General features: G+C 37.7%; 1 protein-coding gene across 1 annotated transcript in view; it reads right to left on the bottom strand.

Annotated features, from left to right (window-relative positions):
* TSBP1 (testis expressed basic protein 1) overlaps positions 1–5,146 on the bottom strand; it is a 55,433-nt gene extending 50,287 nt beyond the window's left edge. Inside the window, exons 1-6 of the mRNA XM_061146253.1 lie at positions 5,138–5,146; positions 4,052–4,154; positions 3,937–3,966; positions 3,823–3,843; positions 2,540–2,560; positions 1,991–2,011 (exon numbers count right to left, since the gene is read on the bottom strand). Coding sequence (XP_061002236.1) covers positions 1,991–2,011; positions 2,540–2,560; positions 3,823–3,843; positions 3,937–3,966; positions 4,052–4,154; positions 5,138–5,146 — 205 coding nt within the window. The remainder of the gene's footprint in view (positions 1–1,990; positions 2,012–2,539; positions 2,561–3,822; positions 3,844–3,936; positions 3,967–4,051; positions 4,155–5,137) is intronic.
* Positions 5,147–24,537: the final 19,391 nt, after the last annotated feature.

The following is a 24,537-nucleotide window of genomic DNA, read 5'->3' as shown; positions in this document are numbered from 1 at the left end:
TAGCTTTTTTAAATTAGCTTTGAAGGTAGATGAGGGGGACCATAAGCCAAGGAATGTGGGCAGCTTCTAGAGGCTGAAAAAACAAGGAAACAGATTGACTCCTAGAATTTCCAGAAAGAATACAGCTATGCTAACACCTTGATTTTTAGTCAAGTGAGACATGTCAGATTTCTAATCTATAGAACTATAAAAAAATAGATTTGTGTTGTTTTAAGCCATTAAGTTTGTGACAATTTGTTATAGTAGCAATAGAAAATTAATACAACATGGTTAGACTATTGCCCCCATATTCCCTTGCCATTAGGTGTAGCCATATGATTGAATTCTAGCCAATTATTTGGAAGTGATGTGTGAGACAACATCCAGGCTTATCCATAAAAGTCTCACACTCATGATCTAAAAGCTTTTTCCCCTCTGCTCACTTCAGGCAGGCAAGATGTAGAAGCCATTAGGTAAAGATGGTGGAGATATAAGATGAAATTGAATGCTTAAGTCATTGCTGACAGAAGAGCTAAGCATCAACTAGGCATATCTGATATTACAGAATAACGGGATTTTATGAATAGAATCACTGAAATTTTAAGATTTATCTATTACAGGAGCTGGAGTTAACTAATGCAAATAAGGAATATGAAAGAGAAGTTACCAGACCTGTGAGGAGAATCTTTATACATATTTGACAGTTATTTTAGAAGAAGAGATTATAGTTTGTGAGATAGATGCAGCTCCTACATTGCAGGCGAATGCTTTACTGCTGAGCCACTGGGGAAGCCAATGGCTTATATATATATATAAATATATATATATTTATATATATATAAAAATTAAAATGCAGACTGTAAGGATAAAATCTTAAAACCATATTTACTTAGGTACAGTCATCAAAATAGTAGCATATTCTTATCAACAATAGTAAATGCCACAAGACAATGGAATAAATCTTCAAAGTGTGAGAAAAATAATTGTTAATTATTTACTCAGCTTAACTCTTGTTTAAGGCTGAGGGTGAAGTAAAACTATTTTCAGTCATACAAAGGCTTAGAAAAATTTTTACACACACATGGGGCTTAAAGAACCACTAAAGGATTGTCTTTGGGCCAAAGTAAAAGAAGAAAGGCACAGGATGAAGCAAACAATGATAAACAGGAAAAATGCCCAAATATTCATATACAGCTATGACTGTAAAAAGTAATTTAACTTATCAAAGTGGCAGTAGTGTAAAAGCATGACAAAATCTAGGTTTGAATTGATGCAGGGAAATGGGAAACTTTTATACATTTTGCTATGCTTCCTGTGTAAGTACCATGGAATTCACACAATAGTAAACTTAAAATGTCCCTAACTTATGTAAATGTTCATACACAGTGTGATTCATTCATCTCACTTCAGGGTAGGTACCTTGAATAAACTATTTTCTACTTACTGAAGGACATTTTACAGTATTATTTGTGACAGAAGAAATTGGAAACATTAAGAGTGTGTGTATCAGTAGGGGAAAAAATAATAATATATATTTGTAAGTTAGAATATCATTCAATGATTATAATACATAATCTGGGTTTCTATATATCTCAATATTACCATGTGTTTTGGGGGAAAAAGCAGGTTGTAATGATGGTTTTAGAATGATGCCATTTTAGTAAAATTTTTAAAGATGTATACAAAACAATATGTTGTTAAGTGTTACAGAGAGATTATATAAATATGTGAAAATAAGCAAAAGATTTATAATACACTTATAACTCTTTGGGAAGAGGAGAGAGAAGAATAGATCTACAAATGGGGACAGAAGATTTCTACCTGACAGTTAAGAATTATGACAAAAATAATACCAGTTATCAAATTTAGGGTGTGGGTTTACAAGTGTTAATTATTTTTGTACTTTATTTTTAAAACTTCTTTAAGAGAAAGAAAAAAAATTAAATACAGGAACTTCAGGACTTGCAAACCAGATGACAGTAGAATTGAAAGAAAGCCACAAAGAACTTACCGAGGGAGCTGGTTGATGGCACTAAAACACACACAACACAGGGACACAGGAGGCAAATCATCAGAATTTGGATCCCTAAACTTTGCCTACTAGCTTCAGTCATTGCAGCCTTCCAGGAGATGAAGCCCAGGCTCAGGGAGATCCACTGCCTTGGTGGTGGGTACTGGAAGTCATATCCAGCAGATCTCTCATCCCTTCAGTCTCTATAAAGGGTTTCGTGTTTTAGTAGATGGATGCTATTCCTGTAAAACTTGTGGCTTGCATTTTTTTCTATTCTCCTTTCTGTCTCTTTTTCTCTTCTCCCTGTTTATCTCTATCACTTCCTTTTTCTCACACTCAACACTTTCTCTAATTTTTTTTTCCTTTCCTTTCAGTCAGTTTGGAATCGTGTTACTGACAGATCATCCTAAACCAGCACTGGGTGACCTTGTCTAATGCTTAGTAGTCATATAATCCGAAAGGGTTTCTCTTTCCCCAAACCTTTAACAACCTAGGGAAATGTTACTTAATGGGAAACACACTTTTGTTGAGAAATAAGAGGATACTCACTGTAATTTCTGTTGTATCCCTCTAAAAACACAAAACAAAAGTCATTTTGAATTTTCTGTTTCTATAGCTTTGATATCATTATGGAGAATTACTCAATCAACACCCTCAGTATCCAAGTAATCAAGAAACTAAGGCAAAATTTCTTCATGCCTTAGTTTATGAGCCAAATAACAAGTCAAAAGAAAAAAAAAAAGGGCCGCAAAGGTTAATTAAGGTAAATAAGTGTAGTGAGGAGAAATAATGAACTGTATACATGGAAACACTAAAACAGTACATATTAGCTATAAAATAAGTTGAGGCCAAATAAGAGAAAAAATGGAAAAAGATTTACTCAGCTGATTGAAAATTCAAGTTCAATGATGATATGGCAAATTATAATGAATCCATATGCATATACTTATTGTGATTTGATGTATATCCTTTCATCTAAAACTTGTTTTTTTAGTGAGTTCATAGAAATAGACTTTCTACAAAAGCTCCAGAGACATACAAAGCTTGACGTGTTATCACTACTACACAAAAACTTGTCATATTATAGCTGTTATTTTCATGAAAATGTAAAAATAAATAATACTGGCACTCTAGAAGTGACTTAAATTATGTGGCTTAATGGTATGATTTTTTATTTTACTAAAGTAGTTAAGGATCCACCCAGAACTGTGAAGACAGCATTTATTTTTTTCCCCAGTTCTTTTTCTGAAAATGAGTGCTTTGCTCATTTGTATGAGCATTTGCATGAGCTCATTTGTTGGAGAAGATACTTGGTTGTCTTTGTAATGTGAATTAAGACTAAAACACATAAAATATCTGCTTTCCACTAATGCTACTTGTTTCTTATGGTTCTATAGATATTTTAAAGATAGAAAATGCTACATTTTCTATAGAAGTTAATAACATTAAAAATAAATTCAGTGCATTCCATGCACAGATCATACCCTAATGTGATGAATTTTCAGGGGTTTATTCCTTTGTTTTTTAGCATTAATATTAAGAAAGGCTCACTGAATATTTAGCATTTCTGAACTCTAAGATACTGAATTTCTCCTGAGTTACTCAGATTACTTTTGTTAAACCAATTAGGAAGTAAATAGGTGAGGAATTGAATAGCACTTGGGAAAAAGTGTCTCACAGTGTGAAGGTAAACATTTTTGAATGTCACAATCTTCTGTATGTTACTTTGGTTTCTTATCTTTTACCTGGGTAGGTTTTATAGCCCTTCATGTATAACAGGAAACAAGTATAGATTTTCCTTTAATTTTACCATAATCTCTAAATAGACTTACCTCGATCATCATATGAAATGTCTAGAGGATTGAGGGAAAAAAATAAAGATTCTTAATTTCTCATAAACAATTTCTGTATTAATTTCTTAGCAAGCTGGGTTCTAATTTATTTACCACTTTCTGTTGAGTATAAATTCCGGAATCCTAAAAAAGAAGAGGAAAATATAATGAGATTCTACCTTGACAACTATTTCTACATTATTTTCTTATTAGGTGAAAATATATTTACCTCTTCCTCTTTTAGATCTTGGAGAAGAAAAATCTTTTTGGGGGGAAAAACAGATTAAGTTAACTAATGGCCCATCAAGAAATGTTTCATCATTAGTTTCAGTCTAGCTCCTAAGAGATTTTTCTTGTTTCCCAGATAGTCTTATTTTCTTTGGATTCTGTTTCAGAAAAGAAAGAGGAAATTGTCAGGGCCCTTTGCTCCTCAGTCTTGTTGGATGAGACAGATGAATCATAGAGATAAGAAGAGGGGAAATGGGCCAAGAGTCCAAATGTGGGACAAGCAAAGTGACCAAGTTACCTTCTTTTTTCTTTCCTCTTGGGGATATGAATCTATGTGCTTGTAGTGTGTGTGTTGTGTGTCCCTACAAAGAAGTAGAGTGTGCCTTGGAATATCCTTAGAATCATTGGATTTCTGAATGTTTTATTTCAAATAAGCTTTATCATTTCACTTTATCACTCATGTCAGACCACATGTTCTGATTTGAGGGACAGAGTGTAACTCTATAATAATAAATACTCAGTATAAAATAAGCATTTTTTTGTCTTAAATCAATTTTGGATAGTATGATGTAAGAGTGTGAATATTGAGCTCAGGGCCACAAATTGGCTTCACTATTCAACTCCTTCCTTTGTTAGGTGAATTTGGATAAGTATCTTAATCCTTTGTGTATCAATTTTATCTTCTAATATGAAGATAATAATATAAGTTGTGCTCACCTCTTATACTTTATCCTTATAAAGTATCCTTCATGACAGCTCAGGAATTATGTATTTTATTCTCATTTTACACATCCAGGCAATTGTTTCATTTCAAAAGTTCATTAACCTTTCCAAGATCTTGGGATTAACATGAACTGGAAAGAATTCTTTTCGTGGTCTTAAGAAGGGAACATATTTGTCTATTCTCACAAAAAAATACACAATCTTTCACGTGTTTGTATATGCAGAAGGAGATGATTTGGCAGTTGGAAATTATAACAGCAAAAGACGTGCTATGTAATAAATCATGCTCAAAGGGAGATGAGTCCATTTTATCCCCTCAGGAGCACTTTTCCAGATTTTCTCTAGTATTTCCTAGTTTATTTACCTCTGTCATCCTCATAGTCCAGCAGACCAGCACCTGGAGGAAAAAGGAGAGAGAGCTCCATGATTTTGCTTCTTGAAAATTAGTGGGGCTTTAAGACTCTGAGACCTAATGTAGACATGAACTCCTGATAACAGGTAATGATGGGGAATTAATTTTGCAGGAACTAAGGACTGTGCCTAAATAGCAGGAGTAGATTATGCTAAGTGACCATGCCAGTCACCATTTTCATAATATTATCTGGGCTGAATAATAATCAAAAGGGGTCTCAAAGTTGCTTTTTCCTCTTGGTGAAATTCTCCCAGTAACTTAGAAGTTCAGTTCATGGAATGATGCACTATGCAAGGTGCTGGAAATGCAATGGTAAACAAGACAGATTTGGTCCCTGATTTATGGAAATTTCATAAATGCTTTCTTTTTCTCATGAGTGTAAGTACTTACTTTGTTCAGAACTGTATCTTGAGATATCAACTTCTGTGGAAGAATTAAGCAAAAATATTTCTATTAGCCACTTGTGAGAGGTGTTCTTTATCCTGTTTCAACTCTCCTCACTCCAAACCATGCTGCTTTGCTCCCCAAATGGTCTTGACATCATGCATTACTGGTTCCTACTTTTTTCCCATGCCTCCAGTCAGCCTTGTTTTGTTTATCCTTCCATATAACCTACTATTCTCTGAGAGCTTATAGGCATTGAATATGAGAAATAAGAAGGGGATGCAGTTGACTAGAAGGAAGTGGGAAAGATGCTAAGAAAATTCCTGAAGGTGTCTCATAAGCCATATCTCTGTTTCACTGACAACTATTACTCTATATTTGTTTCTTCTTATCAGCTCCCTAATCACTAAAAATATTGAATTCTTTTCATATAATATTAACCAGTGGCATCTACTAGTGCAGTGCCTTCTCTCTTCTGTTTTCTTTTCCTAAGGTAATTTCCCTTGGAGCTCAGATAGCTTTCTTTTAGACTATTCATATTATTTCTCTTGTTAAACTCAATGTGATCTTTATTTTCTGTAATGTGAGATGCAGGGGGAAATCACTAATAGGTCAGAGATTACATGTATTGAAATGGATTTCCAGAGTATTGGTAAAGGCTCTAGATATCTGGTAAATAGAAACAAACTCAGACTGAATCTTAACATTCCTACCTCTGTGGCTTCCATAGAGGATCTCCATTTTCACTCATTGTTACTCACCATTTTGCTTGCGCCGTGTCCATCTTGTTAACAAAATAGCGAGAATGGCAAATCCCAGTAGCGTCAGGATAACAGCCAAAACTATTTCTGAAATGAAAACTCACCTGTAGCCTGTTTATTTAGACCTGGTCATTATCAGAGACAATTTCTGGGTACCTCTTACGTACAGATAGACATTTCCCCTTCACCCCTTTTTGTGCTACCTCAACTCTGTTCTTCCTTTTTCATCATCTTATTGTCCCCACATATTTTCCCTCCCATTTCTTGGCTTTTCTGTTGGTCCTTTTGGTCAGATACTAAGACCCACAGATGCTTTACCCTTGGTTTAGAGTGGGAAATCTGACAGATTTCCTCCTCAATGAACTCCTTACTCTGTGGGCAAGAGATGGTTAGCAGAGCCAGTGGCATGTAAAGAAATCCATTGGGATGTTAGAAAGAAATATTAGTTTTATTTTTATGTAACTTATAACTTAAAATTTCATAGACTTTGTTTTAAAGTCTGTAAAAATTTTTTATAGACCTTCTGCTTTCTTTATGTATTAGTAGAGTAGTATGTTCATAAAATTTGCATTATACATATATAAGAAATGAATGCTCAAAAATTTTTCATGGGTGATCAAAAAATTTGACTGTAGGTCATTCAGTTCATACTAATGCAAGTCACAGCAGAGGACAGAAATTTTTTATTGAAAAAGACCCCTCAAATATCACTTACCAAGTCCTTCATTATAAGATAGATATTTGTGAGGGTTGCTACTGTGGTCAGCAGGAGAGAGCTCAGTGAGACTTTCTAACCTTAGTGTATGTTTATATGTCACTAGAGAGAGAATCTTAACAAGATTGTATTGCTGTGGTTATGAAGAGCATAGACTGTGGAGGCTTTGGGAGAAGGAAAAAAAGGAAGGAAAGATGGAGAGAGAGAGAAAACAAAGGTAGGAATGAGGAAGGATGGGAGAAAGAATGGGAGGAATGAATGAATGAAAGAACGAACTGTAAATCTGCCTATGACTATGAAAACTGCTGAAGAAAAGTGGACTTTGAAGGGCTAAGAAAATTACACCAAGATTAAGGATACTGCAAAAAGGCAAAGCAATATGTGAATTCACCTCAAGATGTAACAATATACCTCCAATTAGGGCAAATTAGGAATATGTTTGCTGAGTCTTCTAGGTATTAGGTCAGAAGAGAAAATTATCTTAGCAAATAACCTTCAGAGATTTGCTCTTAATAGACCACTAAAATGAAGAGCAAATAGTTTGGCCTCTATCATGAAAGTAACAATTTCATATCTGATATGAAATAATTCTTAGGGGAAGAAGGAATAAACATGTATATTGGATCAAGCCTCTTGAATGGTACCTGGAATGTTCTTATGTTAGACCACTAAGAAAATGCTCCACTCTCCTCCTGAAGAAAATGAGAAAGAATTGAGGAAGATTATAAAGTGAGCAGTATTATAGGCAGTGAGATAAAAGACTGAGGAATTTTCCTGTTTCTCCAGAAAATAGCTATTTTCTTTGACCAGTTCCAACCCCAGAAACTGAAGGAGAAATCAGCACTCACTCTACAGGTTGAATGTGGGTTTGTTTTCCTCAGGCTTCCAGAGGAATCAATGAGAGTGAAAGAAAGGATATTGAATTTGAAAGAAAGCAGGCAAGGAAGGGAAAGCAGTTGTATTAAGTTCCCAAAGAGAAGACTCCTGATCCAATAGGGTCAAGGAGGCCTCAGAGAAGGCGTCAGTCCATACCCAAGACTGCCATGTTCCAGGTATTGTCTTCAGTGGGTTCTGTGTCATCTGGATTTCTTTGTCAGAGGGTGATCAAGATAAAACAAACACCCCAAGCTCACTGTTTCTGAGCAGTATGAACTTGGATGTGGGGGAGGCTCTTGTAAACAAGGATGCAGAGAGTCACAGAGGAATAGTGTGGCTCAGGTGATCAGACCTAAGCAGACTACAGGAGTATGGCTTATGAAAGTTCTGGAATGTGTGTCATAACAAAGAACTAGAACTTAGAGGCAGGAGGAAAGGAAGAGGGGAACCAAGAGGCTGTAAAGATTTCAGAATACTTTGGAGGATCTTAAACTTAGGATACTGGAAAGGAGCTTACTCTGTCTGGGCTCTGGAATAATTTCTAATTTTCAGGGATTTTGAGACCAGAGATTGTGTTTCATTCATCTTTGTAACTCTTGAGGCAGTTAGGGACTTAATAAATGTTTGATGATTAAAAGTGAAAAACATTTCTAGGTTCCTTGAAACAAATGAGGGGTGAATCATGAAGCTGAGGCAATGGAGTTAAATGTAGTAAGGGAAAGCTCAGAGGTCTGTGGTATGAGGAAGAATGAGCCAGTGAATGGGATTTCACAAGCAATTGTGGAGGACAAAGAGAGCAGTAAAACCCCCTTTTATTAAGTGTTTAGGAACCATAAGGCTCTGTGGTGGTTTAGTTGCTAAGTCGTACCCGACTTGCAACCCCATGAACTGTAGCCTGCCAGGCTCCTCTCTCCATGAGATTTCACAGGCAAGAATACTGTAGTGGGTTGCCATTTCCTTCCCCAATATAGCTCTGTAGTAGATACTTTCCAAGGACCAACACATTTAATCCCCAATAACCTTTACAATGAAATCCTTTATCACTGAGACATCTGAAACTGCCCAACCAGCAAACAGTAGAGTTTCTGACTCCAGAGTCCATATTCTGTTTACAAAGCCACATTTCATTTCAGTTTTGGAGGCCTACTGTCCATGGTGATATATTTTAGACTAAGCAGTGAGGTGCAGGAGGAAGAGAGTAATGTTCTCCAGTTATAGGATTCTCCACCTACCTACTTTGTTTTCTAAGATTGAGTTTGATAGTTGAAATCCTTATTTAGCCTATTTTTATGACCTAGGCTGATGAGGAAGGAGTCATTTAAAATTTTTACGTATATAAATTTAAATTACTAGTATTTAAATAATCACCCCATATTTGACTCATCTATTGACATAGATTAATTCTAGTTATATCACAAAGTTATTAGAACCACTGTGAATACAATAGTCAATTACAAATATTAGCCATATAATTTTGACTGTGTTAATAGCATACCATAATAGAATTATGTAGAATTTGATTGCATAACATTTTGCAAAATAGCTTAATATCTCAGCAGCCTGGTTTCTGAATTGCAGCTATCTTACCATAGCCTGAATGTGAATATGCAGAAAAATTCTAATGGAGGAAATATTATAGTTCCTTGATATTACCATTATAACTACTACCACTGTCATAAATCTGAACCCAAACTCAACTAAACCAAACAAACCTAAACACCCCCTGTGATGGTTAATGTTATCTATCAACTTGGCTAGGCTATGTTCCCAGTTATTTGGTCAAGGAGTAGTCTAGATGTTGCTATGAAGGTATATTTTAGATGTGATAAGCATTTACAATCACAAGACTTTAAGTAAAGCAGGTTATTCTTCATAATATGGCTGGGACTCATCCAATTAGCTGAAGGCCTTAAAAGCGAAGGCTGAGATTTCCTAAAGAAAAAAGAATTATGCCTCAAGAATGCATCATAGAAACTTTGCCTGGGTTTCCAACTTGGTTGGCCTTTCCTGTGGATTTCAAACTCAAGACTGCAATATCAACTCTCTTGTGCTCTTATAGCCTACTCACCAGCCCTATAGATTTCAGACCTGCAAGCCATCACAGTTGTGAGCCAATGCCTTACAATAAATCTCTTTTTCTAGATATATTAATACTTTATTCATTCTGTTTCTCTGGAGAATCATAACTAATACACCCCTGTGCTAAATGTCTCTTTATTGTCAATATGATGTAGTGTACGTGTTAAAAAAAATTACGTATGGGCCCTTTGTATACTTCCAGTGGGGGTGGGGAACATTTGATCTATTTTAGAAAACTGACCACACACAATAGGAATTCTAAAATACTAACAGGGAGAAAGAACTAATGTGGAAAGAGTTCAGATATGTAACTTTCAATGGATTTGATTTGTTAGAGTTTGCAGTTTAAGAAATGTACATTAATGAATAACAAGTGTCACCTTTGATCTATACACTTCGTTTGTCTAAGACTGATAATCAAAGATCACATCTTAAAGGCATACTTGTCTGTTGCTTTAGGCATTTGGATGAGATTAGAAAATTTAAAGTTACTATTGCCAGCCCTTCCCGGATGGTGTAGTGGCAAAGAACTTGCCTGCCAATGCAGGAGACATGTCCCAACACAGAGATCGAACAGTAATTCGAGATGGTATATGCACTCACATTCATTGTAACATTGTTCACAATAAGCTAAACTATGGAGACAATCTAAGTTGTTATTCATTGATAGATGGATAATGAAGATGTGGTATACATATACAGTGGACTATTACTCAACCATGTAAAACAATGAAAAGTTTCCATTTTCAACAACTGAATTGACCTAGAGGGTATTCAGTCAGTTCAGTCACTCAGTTGTGTCCAGCTCTTTGCAGTCCCATGGATTGCAGCAGGCCAGGCTTCCCTGTCCAACACAAACTCCTGGAGCCTGCTCAAACTCATGTCCATCGAGTTGGTGATGCCATTGAACCATCTCATCCTCTGTTGTCCCCTTCTCCTCCTGCCTTCAGTCTTTCCCAGCATCAGGGTCTTTTCCAGTGAGTCAGTTCTTCACATCAGGTGGCCAAAGAATTGAAGCTTCAGCTTCAGCATCAATCCTTCCAATGAATATTAAGGACTGATTTCCTTTAGGATTGATGGTTTGATCTCCTTGCTGTCCAAGGGACTCTAAAGTGTCTTCTCCAACACCACAGTTCGAAGACATCAATTCTTTGGCTCTCAGCTTTCTTTGTGATCCAACTCTCACATCTATACATGACTACTGGAAAAGCCATAGCTTTGACTAGATGGATCTTTGTTGGCAAAGTGATCTCTGCTTTTTAATATGCTGTCTAGTTTGGTCATAGCTTTTCTTCCAAGGAGCAAGAGTCTTTTAATTTCATGGCTGGAGTCACCATCTACAGTGATTTTGGAGCCCAAGGAAGTAAAGTCTGTCACTGTTTCCATTGTTTCCCCATCTGTTTGCCATGAAGTGATGGGACCGCATGCCATGATCTAGTTTTTTGAATGTTGAGTTTTAAGCCAGGGTTTTCACTAGCCTCATAATACTAGAGGGTATTATGCTAAGTGAAATGTCACACAGAGAAAGAAAAATACATCATTTCATTTATACGTGAAATCTAAAATACAAAACAAATGAACAAACATATGAAAATAGAAACAGAAACATAGATACAGAGGAAAAACAAGTGGTTGCTGGAGGGAAAGAGGATGTGGAGATGAGTGAAATTAAGAGGTAAAAGCTGCTAGTTACAAAATGAGTCAGAAGGGTGAAGTGTACAGTGTGGGAAATTAAAGAAAAGAAAGAGAAACCTAAATGTGCTAAAACAGAGGGATTATTAGATAAATTATTGTATACCTGAATATATTACACAACACAGAAAAGCATGTTTTTATAGAATTTTTAATGACAATGGAAGAGCATATGATATAATTAGTTACATGGAAAAAAGAAGCTCAAATAAGTTAAAATACAAATTAATCTGAAAGTCAAAACATGCATTAAATTAATAATAATGATCTTTCATTGTGGTGTTATGCAGAATTAATTTTTTATTTTTCTAATATTTATGAAGAATTAATTTTTTGTATTTTCTAATATTTTCTGTGTTTGCACAGTGATTTTGCTTTGCCTTTTAAATCATAAAAGTAGTAGATAGATAGATGCATAAGTAAAGATAGATACATAAAATTTCTCATAGGGAAACATTTATAGTCTTCTCTGCTTGATTTTGTGGTTTGAGTCTGCCTGGATAGGCGAAAGTTGCCTAGAGTGTTGCAGGGAAGGTCTCATTGCATAAGAAGGATGCTCTGAGATGAGTGGCCTTGGAGACTCTATTCACAGTGGTTCACTAGGCTACAACAGTTCACTTTACCATTTTGGTAGATTATACTATTACGTAATATATATAATGCACATGAGCCGACAGACTTCTTTAATACTCCTGTTTGTTCATAAAGTAAATATTTATTCCATACTTACTGCATGCAATGTCCTATAGGTCAAGTAATACCTATTTAAAATGACATGAAATAACATATTTAAAAATCTAATACAAACCTTGAAAAATGTAACCCTCTGTCAGTAAACCCTTCCACAAGTTCCTCAGAAATACTATGTTTTGTCTCATCTTCCTGTCTTGGTGCTCCTGGTAACAGTTATGGCAAAGGACAGCTCTGCCAGTCAAACTTTAAACATTTTTCCCTCTTATAAAAGCAATTCATGCTCAACACTGCATGCTGAAAACAGAGAAAAAGAATAATAAGAAAAAATTAATTACTCCTTTTTCTGGAGAGAAAAATCATTTAACATTTCAGTGTATTTTCTCCTAGTCTTTTGGCTATTTCATAGTTGTAATAAATGACAGCTAAATTGTAATGTACAGTTTTTTTTAACTGACATTTGTAAATGAAAAAGTGTGCATACTTGTTATAAAAATAAAAATTACAGACAATCATAAAGCTGAAAAGAAAAAGATTTCCTTTTGGTAATTCTGGAACTGGATCTTAACCATGTTAAAATTTCAGAGTTTGTTGTTAAATCTCATATATGTATAGAAAAGTGCACAAACCTTAGGTGCACAGCTTGATGTATTTTTATGTGAAGGTATATCAGTTAGACTCCACCTAGATCAAGATATAGAGCACTTTTAGCCCTCTAGAAAGCTCTTTTTTTGTTCCCTTTCCATATCACCCCCACCAAAAGTACTTATGGTTTGATTTCTATTCAAGGGTTGGTTTTCTCTGTTCTTCAGTTCAGTTCAGTTCAGTTGCTCAGTCGTGTCCGACTCTTTGCGACCCATGAACTGCAGCACTCCAGATCTCCCTGTCCATCACCAACTCCCGGAGTTTACCCAAACCCATGTCCATTGAGTCGGTGATGCCATGCAACCATCTCATCCGCTGTCGTCCCCTTCTCCTCCTGCCCTCAATCTTTCCCAGCATCAGAGTCTTTTCAAATGAGTCAGCTCTTTGCATCAGGTGGCCAAAGAATTGGAGTTTCAGCTTCAGCATCAGTCCTACCAATGAACACCCAGGACTGATCTCCTTTAGGATGGACTGGTTGGATCTCCTTGCAGTCCAAGGGACTCTCAAGAGTCTTCTCCAACACCACAGTTCAAAAGCATCAATTCTTCAGCTGTCAGCTTTCTTTATAGTCCAGCTCTCACATCCATACATGACCACTGGTAAAATCATAGCCTTGACTAGAGAGACCTTTGTTGACAAAGTAATGTCTCTGCTTTTTAATATGCTGTCTAGGTTGGTCATAACTTTCCTTCCAAGGAATTAAATGTCTTTTAATTTCATGCCTGCAATCACCATCTGCAGTGATTTTGGAGCCCAGAAAAATAAAGTCAGCCACTGTTTCCACTGTTTCCCCATCTATTTCCCATGAAGTTATGGAAGCAGATGCCATGATCTTAGTGTTCTGGATGTTGAGCTTTAAGCCAACATCTCTCCTCTTTCACTTTCATCAGGAGGCTGTTTAGTTCCTCTTCACTTTCTGCCATAAGGGTGGTGTCATCTGCATATCTGAAGTTATTTATATTTCTCCTGGCAATCTTGATTCCAGCTTGTGCTTCCTCCAGCCCAGCATTTCTCATGATGTATTCTGCATATAAGTTAGACTTTATATAAATGGAATTATAGGTTATATACTCTGCTGTCTGGCTTCTTTAACTTAAAATTATGAGGTGAGATTCATCCATGTTGTTGTGCTTGCAGCTGTAGTTTATTCTTTTTCATTGCTGCACTATATTCCATTTTAGAAATATACTACAACTGATTTATCTATTCCTCTGTCATGAACATCTGAGTTATATATAATGTTTGGTTCTTATAAATAAAGTTTCTATGAGCACGCATATATATTGTTTGATAAGTATTTGCACCAATTTCTGTTGCGTATTTATCTGGGAGTGAAATTGCTGGGTCATAGCTAGACTATGTTTAGCTTAAGTAGATACTTACCAAATAGTTTTCAAAAGTGGCTACAATAGTTTACACTCCCACAGCCAGTGTATAGGAGTTCTAGCTGCATGTATTCTTTGAAAATGCCTGTTGTTGGATGATGAGGTAGTGCTTAGAGGGTATGACATTAAAGATGATTGACTTGGACCATAAAGAAAGCTGAGTGCCAAAGAATGGATGGTTTTGAAATGTGGTGTTGGAGAAGATTCTTGAGAGTCCCTTGAACTGCAAGAAATGAAACCAGTCAATCCTAAAGGAAATTAGTCCTGAATATTCATTGGAAGGATTGATGCTGAAGCTGAAGCTCCAATTCTTTGGCCACCTGATGCAAAGAGCTGACTCACTGGAAAAGACTCTGATGCTGGGAAAGATTGAGGGCAGGAGGAGAAGGGGATGACAGAGGATGAGGTTGTTGGATGGCATCACTGACTCAATGGACAGAGTTTGAGCAGGCTTTGGGATTTGGTGATAGACAGAGAGGCCTGGCGTGCTGCAGTTCATGGGGTCACAAAGAGTTGTACACTACTGAGCAACTGAACCGAACTGAACTGACTTCACTCATTGTGAACTTACTTAACAATTGTATCTGACAGTCTGGTCTTATTATCACATCTGTTGATAAGAAACAAATTACCCCAAAATTTAGCAGCTCAAGACAACAAACATTTATTATCTCACTTATTTTCTGAGGGTCAAAAACATTTTTTTGAGGGTAAGGGTAGCTTAGCTGGGTGGTTCTTGTTTAAAGTCTTTTATGAAATTGCAGTCAAGCTGTTGACTGGGGTTGCAGTCATTTGAAGGCTTGATCAGGGCTGAAAGGTGTGTTTCCAAGATATCTTACTCATGGCCGTTGGAAGAAGGCTTTAATTCCTTGCCATGTGGGCTTCCTTAGGAGGGCTGCTCATGACATGATAGCTAGTTTTCTTTTGTGAGTGATCCAAGAGAGAGATGAAGAGAGCAATAAGACAAAGGCCTCACTGTCTTTTAAAATCAAACCTTGGGGGGTGGGGGTGGCCCTAAGATGGAGGAGGAATAGGACCGGGAGACCAATTTCTCCCCAACAAATTCATCGAAAGATCATTTGAATGCTGAGTAAATACCACAAAAAAACTTCTGAATGCTGGCGGAGGACACCAGGCACCCAGAAAGCCAGCCCATTGTCTTTGAAAGGAGGAAGGACAAAATATAAAAGATAAAAAGAGAGACAAAAGAGTTAGGGATGGAGACCCCACCCAGAGAGGGAGTCGTAAAAGAGGAGAAGTTTCCAAACACCAGGAAACCCTTTCACCGGTGGGTCTGTGGGGAGTTTTGGAATCTCAGAGGGCAATATAATTGGAAGAAAAAAACTAAATAAATAAAACCCAGAGATTACGCATGTAACTGCAACTCCCAGTGGAGAAGTAGCCCAGATGCTCACGTCTGCCACCAGCAAGCCAGGGCTGAACAGGGAGGCGCGGACTGTATTGCTTAGGGTAAGGACCTGGCCTGAATGCCCCGAGGGCAATCTGAGGGAGCTAACGTGAGAAAGCAACCTAAACTGTGGGATAGCCAGAGAGAAAGGGAGAACAAAAAAAAAAAAAAAAAAGAAGAAAGAGAGAGAACTTTCCCACAAAAAGCTCTAACCTAAGGCACTGCCGGCCTGCTCACAGAACAAAGGAATGAGCGAATACCAGAGGAGAGCTAGCCAGCAGCGAACCGGCCCATCCTCCGACAGAGGCAGAGAGGCAGGCAGGCGACAGCCAGAGCCGGAAGGAAAGGGGCAAGCTTGGCCCCAGAGATGGCATCCTCTACCAAACTGCAAGCAGGCTCCCAGTTGCTAACCAAGTCTTCCTGGGATCCTGGATGGTTGACATACACCAGGAGGGTCACAGCCAGAGATCAGCTCCCCAGAGGAGACACACGGCACACCTGAGACGGTGCTCCCACTGCGCACCTGGGAAACCGAGCGGCCAGGACCGGGGAGATGATAAGACGCACCGCCCCACCTGGGGAGAGTGAGCTCACCAAGCACCTGGTTGCCTGAGATGCTCGGACCTGGGAAGGGCACAGAACGCAGGCCCAACCGAGTCTGTGCCTTTGTGGAGTACTCAGGAACCTGAACCTGAGTGGCTTAGACCTGGGAAGTACACGCAACTCAAGGCCTGCTTTAGACAGTTCCCTGCAGAGCAACGTGGAGCTTGAGCAGTGTTGACGGGGAAAGCACACATGTGGGGAGCGGGGGCAGACCCAGTGTGGCCCAGACACTGTGAGCACTCCCCACACACGCCAGTGACATTTGTTTGCAGTGTTCCTCCCTCCCCGCAGCACAACTGAACAAGTGAGCCTAAATAAAGGACAACCTTTGCCCCCTTGTGTCAGGGCGGAAGTTAGACACTGAAGAGACTTGCAAACAGAGAAAGTCAAAATAAACAAAGAAGAAGGAATTGCTTTGAAAGTGACAGGTGCAACAGATAAAACCCTGTAGTTAACACTGACTACATTGGAAGGGACCTTGAGAAGAAGTATAAGCTGGAACAAGGAACTATCTGAAACTGAACTGACCCCACACTGCCCTCAACAGCTCCAGAGAAATTCCTAGATATATTTTACTATTATCATTTTTAACTTTAAATTAAAAAAATTTTTTTAAGCTCTTTATTACTCCTTTAATTTTCATTTTTAAAACTTACTATTACCTTATAAAAAAAACCCCTATTTTTAAAGCAAATTTCATATTTTTTCTTTTATAACTTTTGCGGTTTTGTTTGTATTGTATTTTTGAGAGTCTAACCTCTAGATTTTTAATCTTTGCTTTTTGGTATTTGTTATCAATTTTGTACCTTTAAGAATCCAATTTTCAGTACCCATTTTTACTTAAGAGTGTGATTACTGGCTTGATTGCTTTCTCCCCTTTTGACTCTCCTTTTTCTCCCCCATGTTACCTCTATCTCCTCACTCCCCTTTCTCTTCTCTTCTCTACTTAATTCTGTGAATCTCTTTGGGTATTCCAGGCTGTGGAGAACATTTAGGGAACTGATCACTAGCTAGATTGTCTCTCTCCTTTTAACTCCGTCTCCTCTCCTCCTGGTCACCTCTATCTCCTTCATCCCTCTTCTCTTCTCTGTGGAACTCTGTGAACCTCTTTGAGTGTTCCAGACTGTGGAGAGCAAATAGAGAATTGATTACTGACTAGATTGCTCTCTCCCTTTTTGCTTTCCCCTCTTCTCCTCCTGGTCACCTCTATCTCCCTGCTCCCTCTTCTCTTCTCCATGTGACTCTGTGAACCTCTCTGGGTGTTCCTCACTGTGGAGAATCTTTTCACCACTAACCTAGATGTTTTATCATCGGTGCTGTATGGATGGAAAAGTCTTGAGGCTACTGTAAGAATAAGACTGAAAGCCAGAGGCAGAAGGCTTAAATCCAAAACTTGAGAACACCAGAAAACTCCTGACTCCAGGGAACATTAATTGACAAGAGCTCATCCATACCTACACTGAAACCAAGCTCCACCCAAGAGCCAAGAAGTTTTAGAACAAGACATACCAAGCTAACTCTCCAACCAAACAGGAACATAATCCTGAGCGCAAAAGTACAGGTGGTCAAAAGTCACACCAAACCCACAGGCACCTCAAAACTCACTACTTGACACTTCATTGCACTCCAGAGAGAAGAGATCCAGCTCTACCGACCAGAACACTGACACAAGTTTCCCTAACCAGGAAACCTTGACAAGTCACTCATCCAACCCCACTCACAGGGAGGAACCTCCACAATAAAGAGAACCCACAAACTTCTAGCATACAGAAAGGCCACCCCAAACACGGCAACCTAAACAAGTTGAAAAGCAGAGAAATATTCAGCAGGTAAAGGAACATGATAAGAGCACAGCAAACCAAACAAAAGAGGAGGAGATAGGGATTCTACCTGAAAAAGAATTCAGAATAATGATAGTAAAAATGCTCCAAAATCTTGAAAACAAAATGGAGTTACAGATAAATAGTCTGGAGACAAGGGTTGAGAAGATGCAAGAAAAGTTTAACAAGGACCTAGAAGAAATAAAAAAGCGTCAATCAACAATGAATAATGCAATAACTGAGATCAAAAGCACTCTGGAGGGAACCAACAGTAGAATAACTGAAGCAGAAGATAGGATAAGTGAGGTGGAAGATAGAATGGTGGAGATAAATGAAGCAGAGAGGAAAAAAGAAAAAAGAATGAAAAGAAATGAGGACAACCTCAGAGACCTCTGGGACAATGTCAAATGCCCCAACATTTGAATCATAGGAGTCCCAGAAGAAGAAGACAGAAAGGCCATGAGAAAATACTTGAGGAGATAATAGTTGAAAACTTCCCTAAAATGGGGAAGGAAATAGCCACCCAAGTCTAAGAAACCCACAGAGTCTCAAACAGGATAAACCCAAGGTAAAACACCCCAAGACACATATTAATCAAATGAATGAAGATCAAAGACAAAGAACAAATATCAAAAGCCACAAGGAAAAAACAACAAATAACTCACAAGGGAATTCCCATGAGGATAACAGCTGATCTTTCAGTAGAAACTCTTCAAGCCAAAAGGCAATGGCAGGACATACTTAAAGTGATGATAGAGAAAAGCCTACAACCCAGATTACTGTACCAAGCAAGGATCTCATTCAAATATGAAGGAGAAATCAAAAGCTTTACAGACAAGCAAAAACTCAGAGAATTCAGCACCACCAAACCAGCTCTTCAACAAATGCTAAAGTATCTTCTCTAGACAGGAAACAAATAAAAGGTTTATAAACTCAAACCCAAAATAACAAAGTAAATGGCAACAGGATCATATTTATCAATAATTACATTAAATGTAAATGGGTTAAATGTCCCAACCAAAAGACAAAGACTGGTTGAATGGATAAAAAAAAGACCCCTATATATGCTGTCTACAAGAGACCCACCTCAAACCTAGGGACACATACAGACTGAAAGTGAAGGGCTGGAAAAACATATATCACACAAATGGAGACCAAAAGAAAGCTGGAGTAGCAATACTCATATCAGACAAAATAGCTTTTGAAATAAAAGCCATGAAAGAGACAAAGAAAGACACTACATAATGATCAAAGGATCAATCCAAGAAGAAGATATAACAGTTATAAATATATATGCACCCAACATAGGAGCACCGTGATATGTAAGGCAAATGCTAATAAGTATGAAAGGGGAAATTAACAGTAACACAATAATAGTGGGAGCCTTTAATACCCTACTCACACCTATGGATAGATCAACTAACCAGAAAATTAGCAAGGAAATACAAACTTTAAATGATACAATGGACCAGTTAGACCTAATTGATATCTATAGGACATTTCACCCCAGAACAATGAATTTCACCTTTTTGTCAAGTGCACACGAAACTTCTCCAGGATATGCCACATCCTAGGCAATAAATCTAGCCTTGGTAAATTAAAAAGAAATTGAAATCATTCCAAGCATCTTTTCTGATCGCAATGTGGTAAGATTAGATGTCAACTACAGGAAAAAAACTAATAAAAATACAAACAGATAGAGGCTAAAAAACACACTTCTGAATAACCAGCACATCACAGAAGAAACCAAAAGGAATCAAAATATGCATAGAAATGAATGAAAATGAAAAGACTGTAACCCAAAACCTATGAGACTCAGTAAAAGCAGTGCTAAGGGGAAAGTTCATAGCAATACAAGCCTACCTCAAAAAACAGTAGAAAAATCAAATAAATAACCAAACTCTACACCTAAAGCAACTAGAAAACGAAGAAATGAAGCACTTCATGGTTAGCAGAAGGAAAGAAATAATAAAAATTAGGGCATAAATAAATGCAAAAGAAACAAAGGAGACCATAGCCAAAATCAACAAAGCTAAAAGCTGGTTCTTTGAGAACATAAATAAAATAGACAAACCATTAGCAAGACTCATCAAGAAAAAAAAAAAAAAAGAGAGAAGGATCAAATCAACAAAATTAGAAACAAAAATGGGGAAGTTATAACAGACAACAGAGAAATACAAAGGATCATAAGAGACTACTATCAGCAACCATATGCCAATAAAATTGACAGCTTGGAAGAAATCGACAAATTTTTAGAAAAGTATAACTTTCCAAAAGTGGACAAGGAAGAAATAGAAAATCTTAACAGACCCATCACAAGCACAGAAATCGAAACTGTAATTAGAAATCTTCCAACAAACAAAAGTCCAAGACCAGGTGGCTTCACAACTGAATTCTACCAAAATTTTAGAGAGGAGCTAATACCTATCCTACTCAAACTCTTCCAGAAAATTGTAGAGGAAGGTAAACTGCCAAACTCATTCTATGAGGCCACCATCACTCTAATACCAAAATCAGACAAAGATGCCACAAAAAAGAAAAACTACAGGCCAATATCACTGATGAAAATAGATCAAATATCCTTAACAAAATTCTAGCAAACAGAATCCAACAGCATATTAAAAAGATCATACATCATGGCCAAGTGGGCTTAATCCCAGGGATGCCAGGCTTCCTCAATATTCACAAATCAATCAATGTGATACACCACATTAACAAATTGAAAGATAAAAACCATATGATTATCTCAATAGATGCAGAGAAAGCCTTTGACAAAATTCAGCATCTATTTATGATAAAAACCCTCCAGGAAGCAGGCATAGAAGGAACATACCTCAACATAATAAAAGCCATATATGATAAACCCACAGCAAACATTATCCTCAATGGTGAAAAATTGAAAGCATTTCCCCTAAAGTCAGGAACAAGTCAAGGGTGCCCACTCTCACCACATTCAACATAGTTTTGGAAGATTTAGCCACAGGAATCAGCAAAGAAAAAGAAATAAAAGGAATCCAGATTGGAAAAGAAGAAGTAAAACTCTCACTGTTTGCAGATGACGTGATCCTATCCATAGAAAACCCTCAAGACCCTACCAGAAAATTACTAGAGCTAATCAATGAATATAGTAAAGTTGCAGGATATAAAATTAACACACAGCAATCCCTTGCATTCCTATACGCTAACAATGAGAAAACAGAAAGAGAAATTAAGGAAACAATTCCATCACCATTGCACCAAAAAGAATAAAATACTTAGGAATATATCTACCTAAAGAAACAAAAGACCTATATTTAGAAAACTATAAAAAAACTGATGAAAAAAATCAAACAGGACACAAAAAGATGGAGAAACATAACATATTTGTGGATTGGAAGAGTCAATATTGTGAAAATGAGTATACTACACAAAGCAGTCCATAGATTCAACACAATCCCTGTCATGCTACCAATGGTATTTTTCACAGAACTAGAACAAATAATTTAACAATTTGTATGGAAATAGCCAAAGCAATCTTGAGAAAAAAGAATGGAGCTGGAGGAATCAACCTGCTTGACTTGGCTATACTACAAAGCAACAGTCATCAAGACAGTATGGTACTGGTACAAAGACAGAAATATAGATCAATGGAACAAAATAGAAAGCCCAGAGATAAATCCATGCACCTATGGAGACCTATCTTTTACAAAGGAGGCAAGAATATACAATGGAGTAAAGACGATCTCTTTAACAAGTGGTGCTGGGAAAACTAGTCAACCATTTGTAAAAGAATGAAACTAGAATGCTTTCTAACACCATACACAAAAATAAACTCGAAATGGATTAAAGATCTAAATGTAAGACTAGAAACTATAAAACTCCTAGAGGAAAACATACTCAAAATACTCTGATGTAAATCATAGCAGGATCCTCTATGACCCACCTTCCCAGAGTAATCGAAATAAAAACAAAAATAAACAAATGGTACCTAATTAACCTTAAAAGCTTTTGCACAATGAAGGAAACTATGAGCAAGGTGAAAAGACAGCCTTCAGAATGGGAGAAAATAATAGCAAATGAAGAAACGGACAAAGGATTAATCTCAAAAATATACAAGCAACTCATGCAGCTCAAGTCCAGAAAAATAAGCGACCCAATAAAAAATGGGCCAAAGAACTAAACAGACATTTTTCCAAAGATGACATACAGATGGCTAACAAACATGAAAAGATGCTCAACATCACTCATTATCAGAGAAATGCAAATCAAAACCACAATGAGGTACCATTTCATGTCCGTCAGAATGGCTGCTATCCAAAAGTCTACAAACAATAAATGCTGGAGAGGGTGTGGAGAAAAAGGAACCCTCTTACACTGTTGGTGGGAATGCAAACTAGTACAGCCACTATGGAGAACAGTGTGGAGATTCCTTAAAAAACTGGAAATAGAACTACCATATGACCCAGCAACCCTGCTGCTGGGCATCACCCTGAGAAAACCAGAATTGAAAGAGACGTGTTTACCCCAATGTTCATTGCAGCACTGTTTACAATAGCCAAGACGTGGAAGCAACCTAGATGTTCACTGGCAGATGAATGGATAAGAAAGCTGTGGTACACATATGCAATGAAATATTACTCAGCCATTAAAAAGAATGCCTCTGAATCAGTTCTAATGAGGTGGATGAAACTGGAGCCTATTATACAGAGTGAAGTAAGTCAGAAAGAAAAACACCAATACACTATATTAATGCATATATATGGAATTTAGAAAGATGGTAATGATGACCTTGTATGCAAGACCACAAAAGAGACACAGATGTGAAGAACAGACTTTTGGATTCTTTGGGAGAAGGCAAGGGTGGGATGATTTGAGAGAATAGCATTGAAACATGTATATTATCATATGTGAAATAGATTGCCAGTGCAGGTTCGATGCATGAGACAGGGTGCTCAGGGCAGGTGCCCTGGGATGACTATGAGGGATGGAATGGGGAGGGAGGTGGAGAGGGGGGTTCAAGAAGGGGAACACATATACACCCATGGCTGATTCATGTGAATGTATGGCAGAAACCACCACAATATTGTAAAATAATTAGCTTGCAAAAAAAAAAATAAATTAATTAAAAAGAAAAAAAAAGTAAAATCTTGGAAGTGATAAACCAATCTTGGAATGATGTGGGAGGGGACTGCTCAAAGGTATGAATAACGGGAATTGGGGATTATTAGGTCCATTTCTTTTTTTTTTTATTATTTATTTATTTTATTTATTTGGCTGTCCTAGGTTTTAGTTGTGTCATACAGGATCTTTAATGTTTGTTGAAGAATGCAGGATCTTTTAATTGTGGCATATAAACTGCTAGTTGGGGCATGTGGGATCTAGTTACCTGACCAAGGATTGAACCTGGTCTCTCTGCACTGGGAGCATGGAGCCTTAGCCACTAGACCTCCAGGAAAGTCCATTAGGTCCACTTTATATGTGGTCTACTGAAATTATTGGTGGCTCAGATGGTAAAGAATCTGCCTGAAATGCAGGAGACCTGAGTTTGATTCCTAGGTTGGGAAGATCCCCTAGAGATTGTAATGGCAACCCACTCCAGCATTCTTGCCTGAAGAATCCCATGAACAGAGGAGCCTGGCAACTATGTTCATAGGGTCACAAAGAGTCAGACACGACTGAGTGACTAACACTTTTCACTTAAATTATCAATGAACTTCCCTCGTGGTTCAGACAGTAGTGTTTGAGTACAATGCTGGAGACCTGGGTTCAATCCCTGGGTCAGGAAGATTTCCTGAAGAAGGAAATGGCAACCCACTCCAGTATTCTTGCCTGGAAAATCCCATGGATGGAGGAGCCTGGTGGGCTACAGTCCATGGGGTCACAAAGAGTCGGACCCGACTGAGTGGCTTCACTTCACATGTATGTTATTTTCCCATGCTTATTTGATTTAAGTTTAACCTTGAAGTCTTTACAGAACTAAGTTCAGTTCAGTTGCTCAGTCGTGTCTGACTCTTTGCGACCCCATGAATCGCAGCACGCCCGGCCTCCCTGTCCATCACCAACTCCCAGAGTTCACCCAAACTCATGTGCATCAAGTCGGTGATACCTTCCAGCCATCTCATCCTCTGTCGTCCCTTTCTCCTCCTGCCCTCAATCCCTCCCAGCATCAGGGTCTTTTCCAATGACTCAACTCTTCACATGAGGTAGCCAAAGTATTGGAGTTTCAGCTTCAACATCAGTCCCTCCAATGAACACCCAGGACTGATCTCCTTTAGGATGGACCGGTTGGATCTCCTTGCAGTCCAAAGGACTCTC

Source organism: Dama dama, chromosome 7 (genome assembly GCF_033118175.1).
Source record: "Dama dama isolate Ldn47 chromosome 7, ASM3311817v1, whole genome shotgun sequence".
Taxonomy (NCBI): Eukaryota; Metazoa; Chordata; class Mammalia; order Artiodactyla; family Cervidae; genus Dama; species Dama dama.
This window is presented reverse-complemented; position numbering and strand designations above follow the sequence as displayed.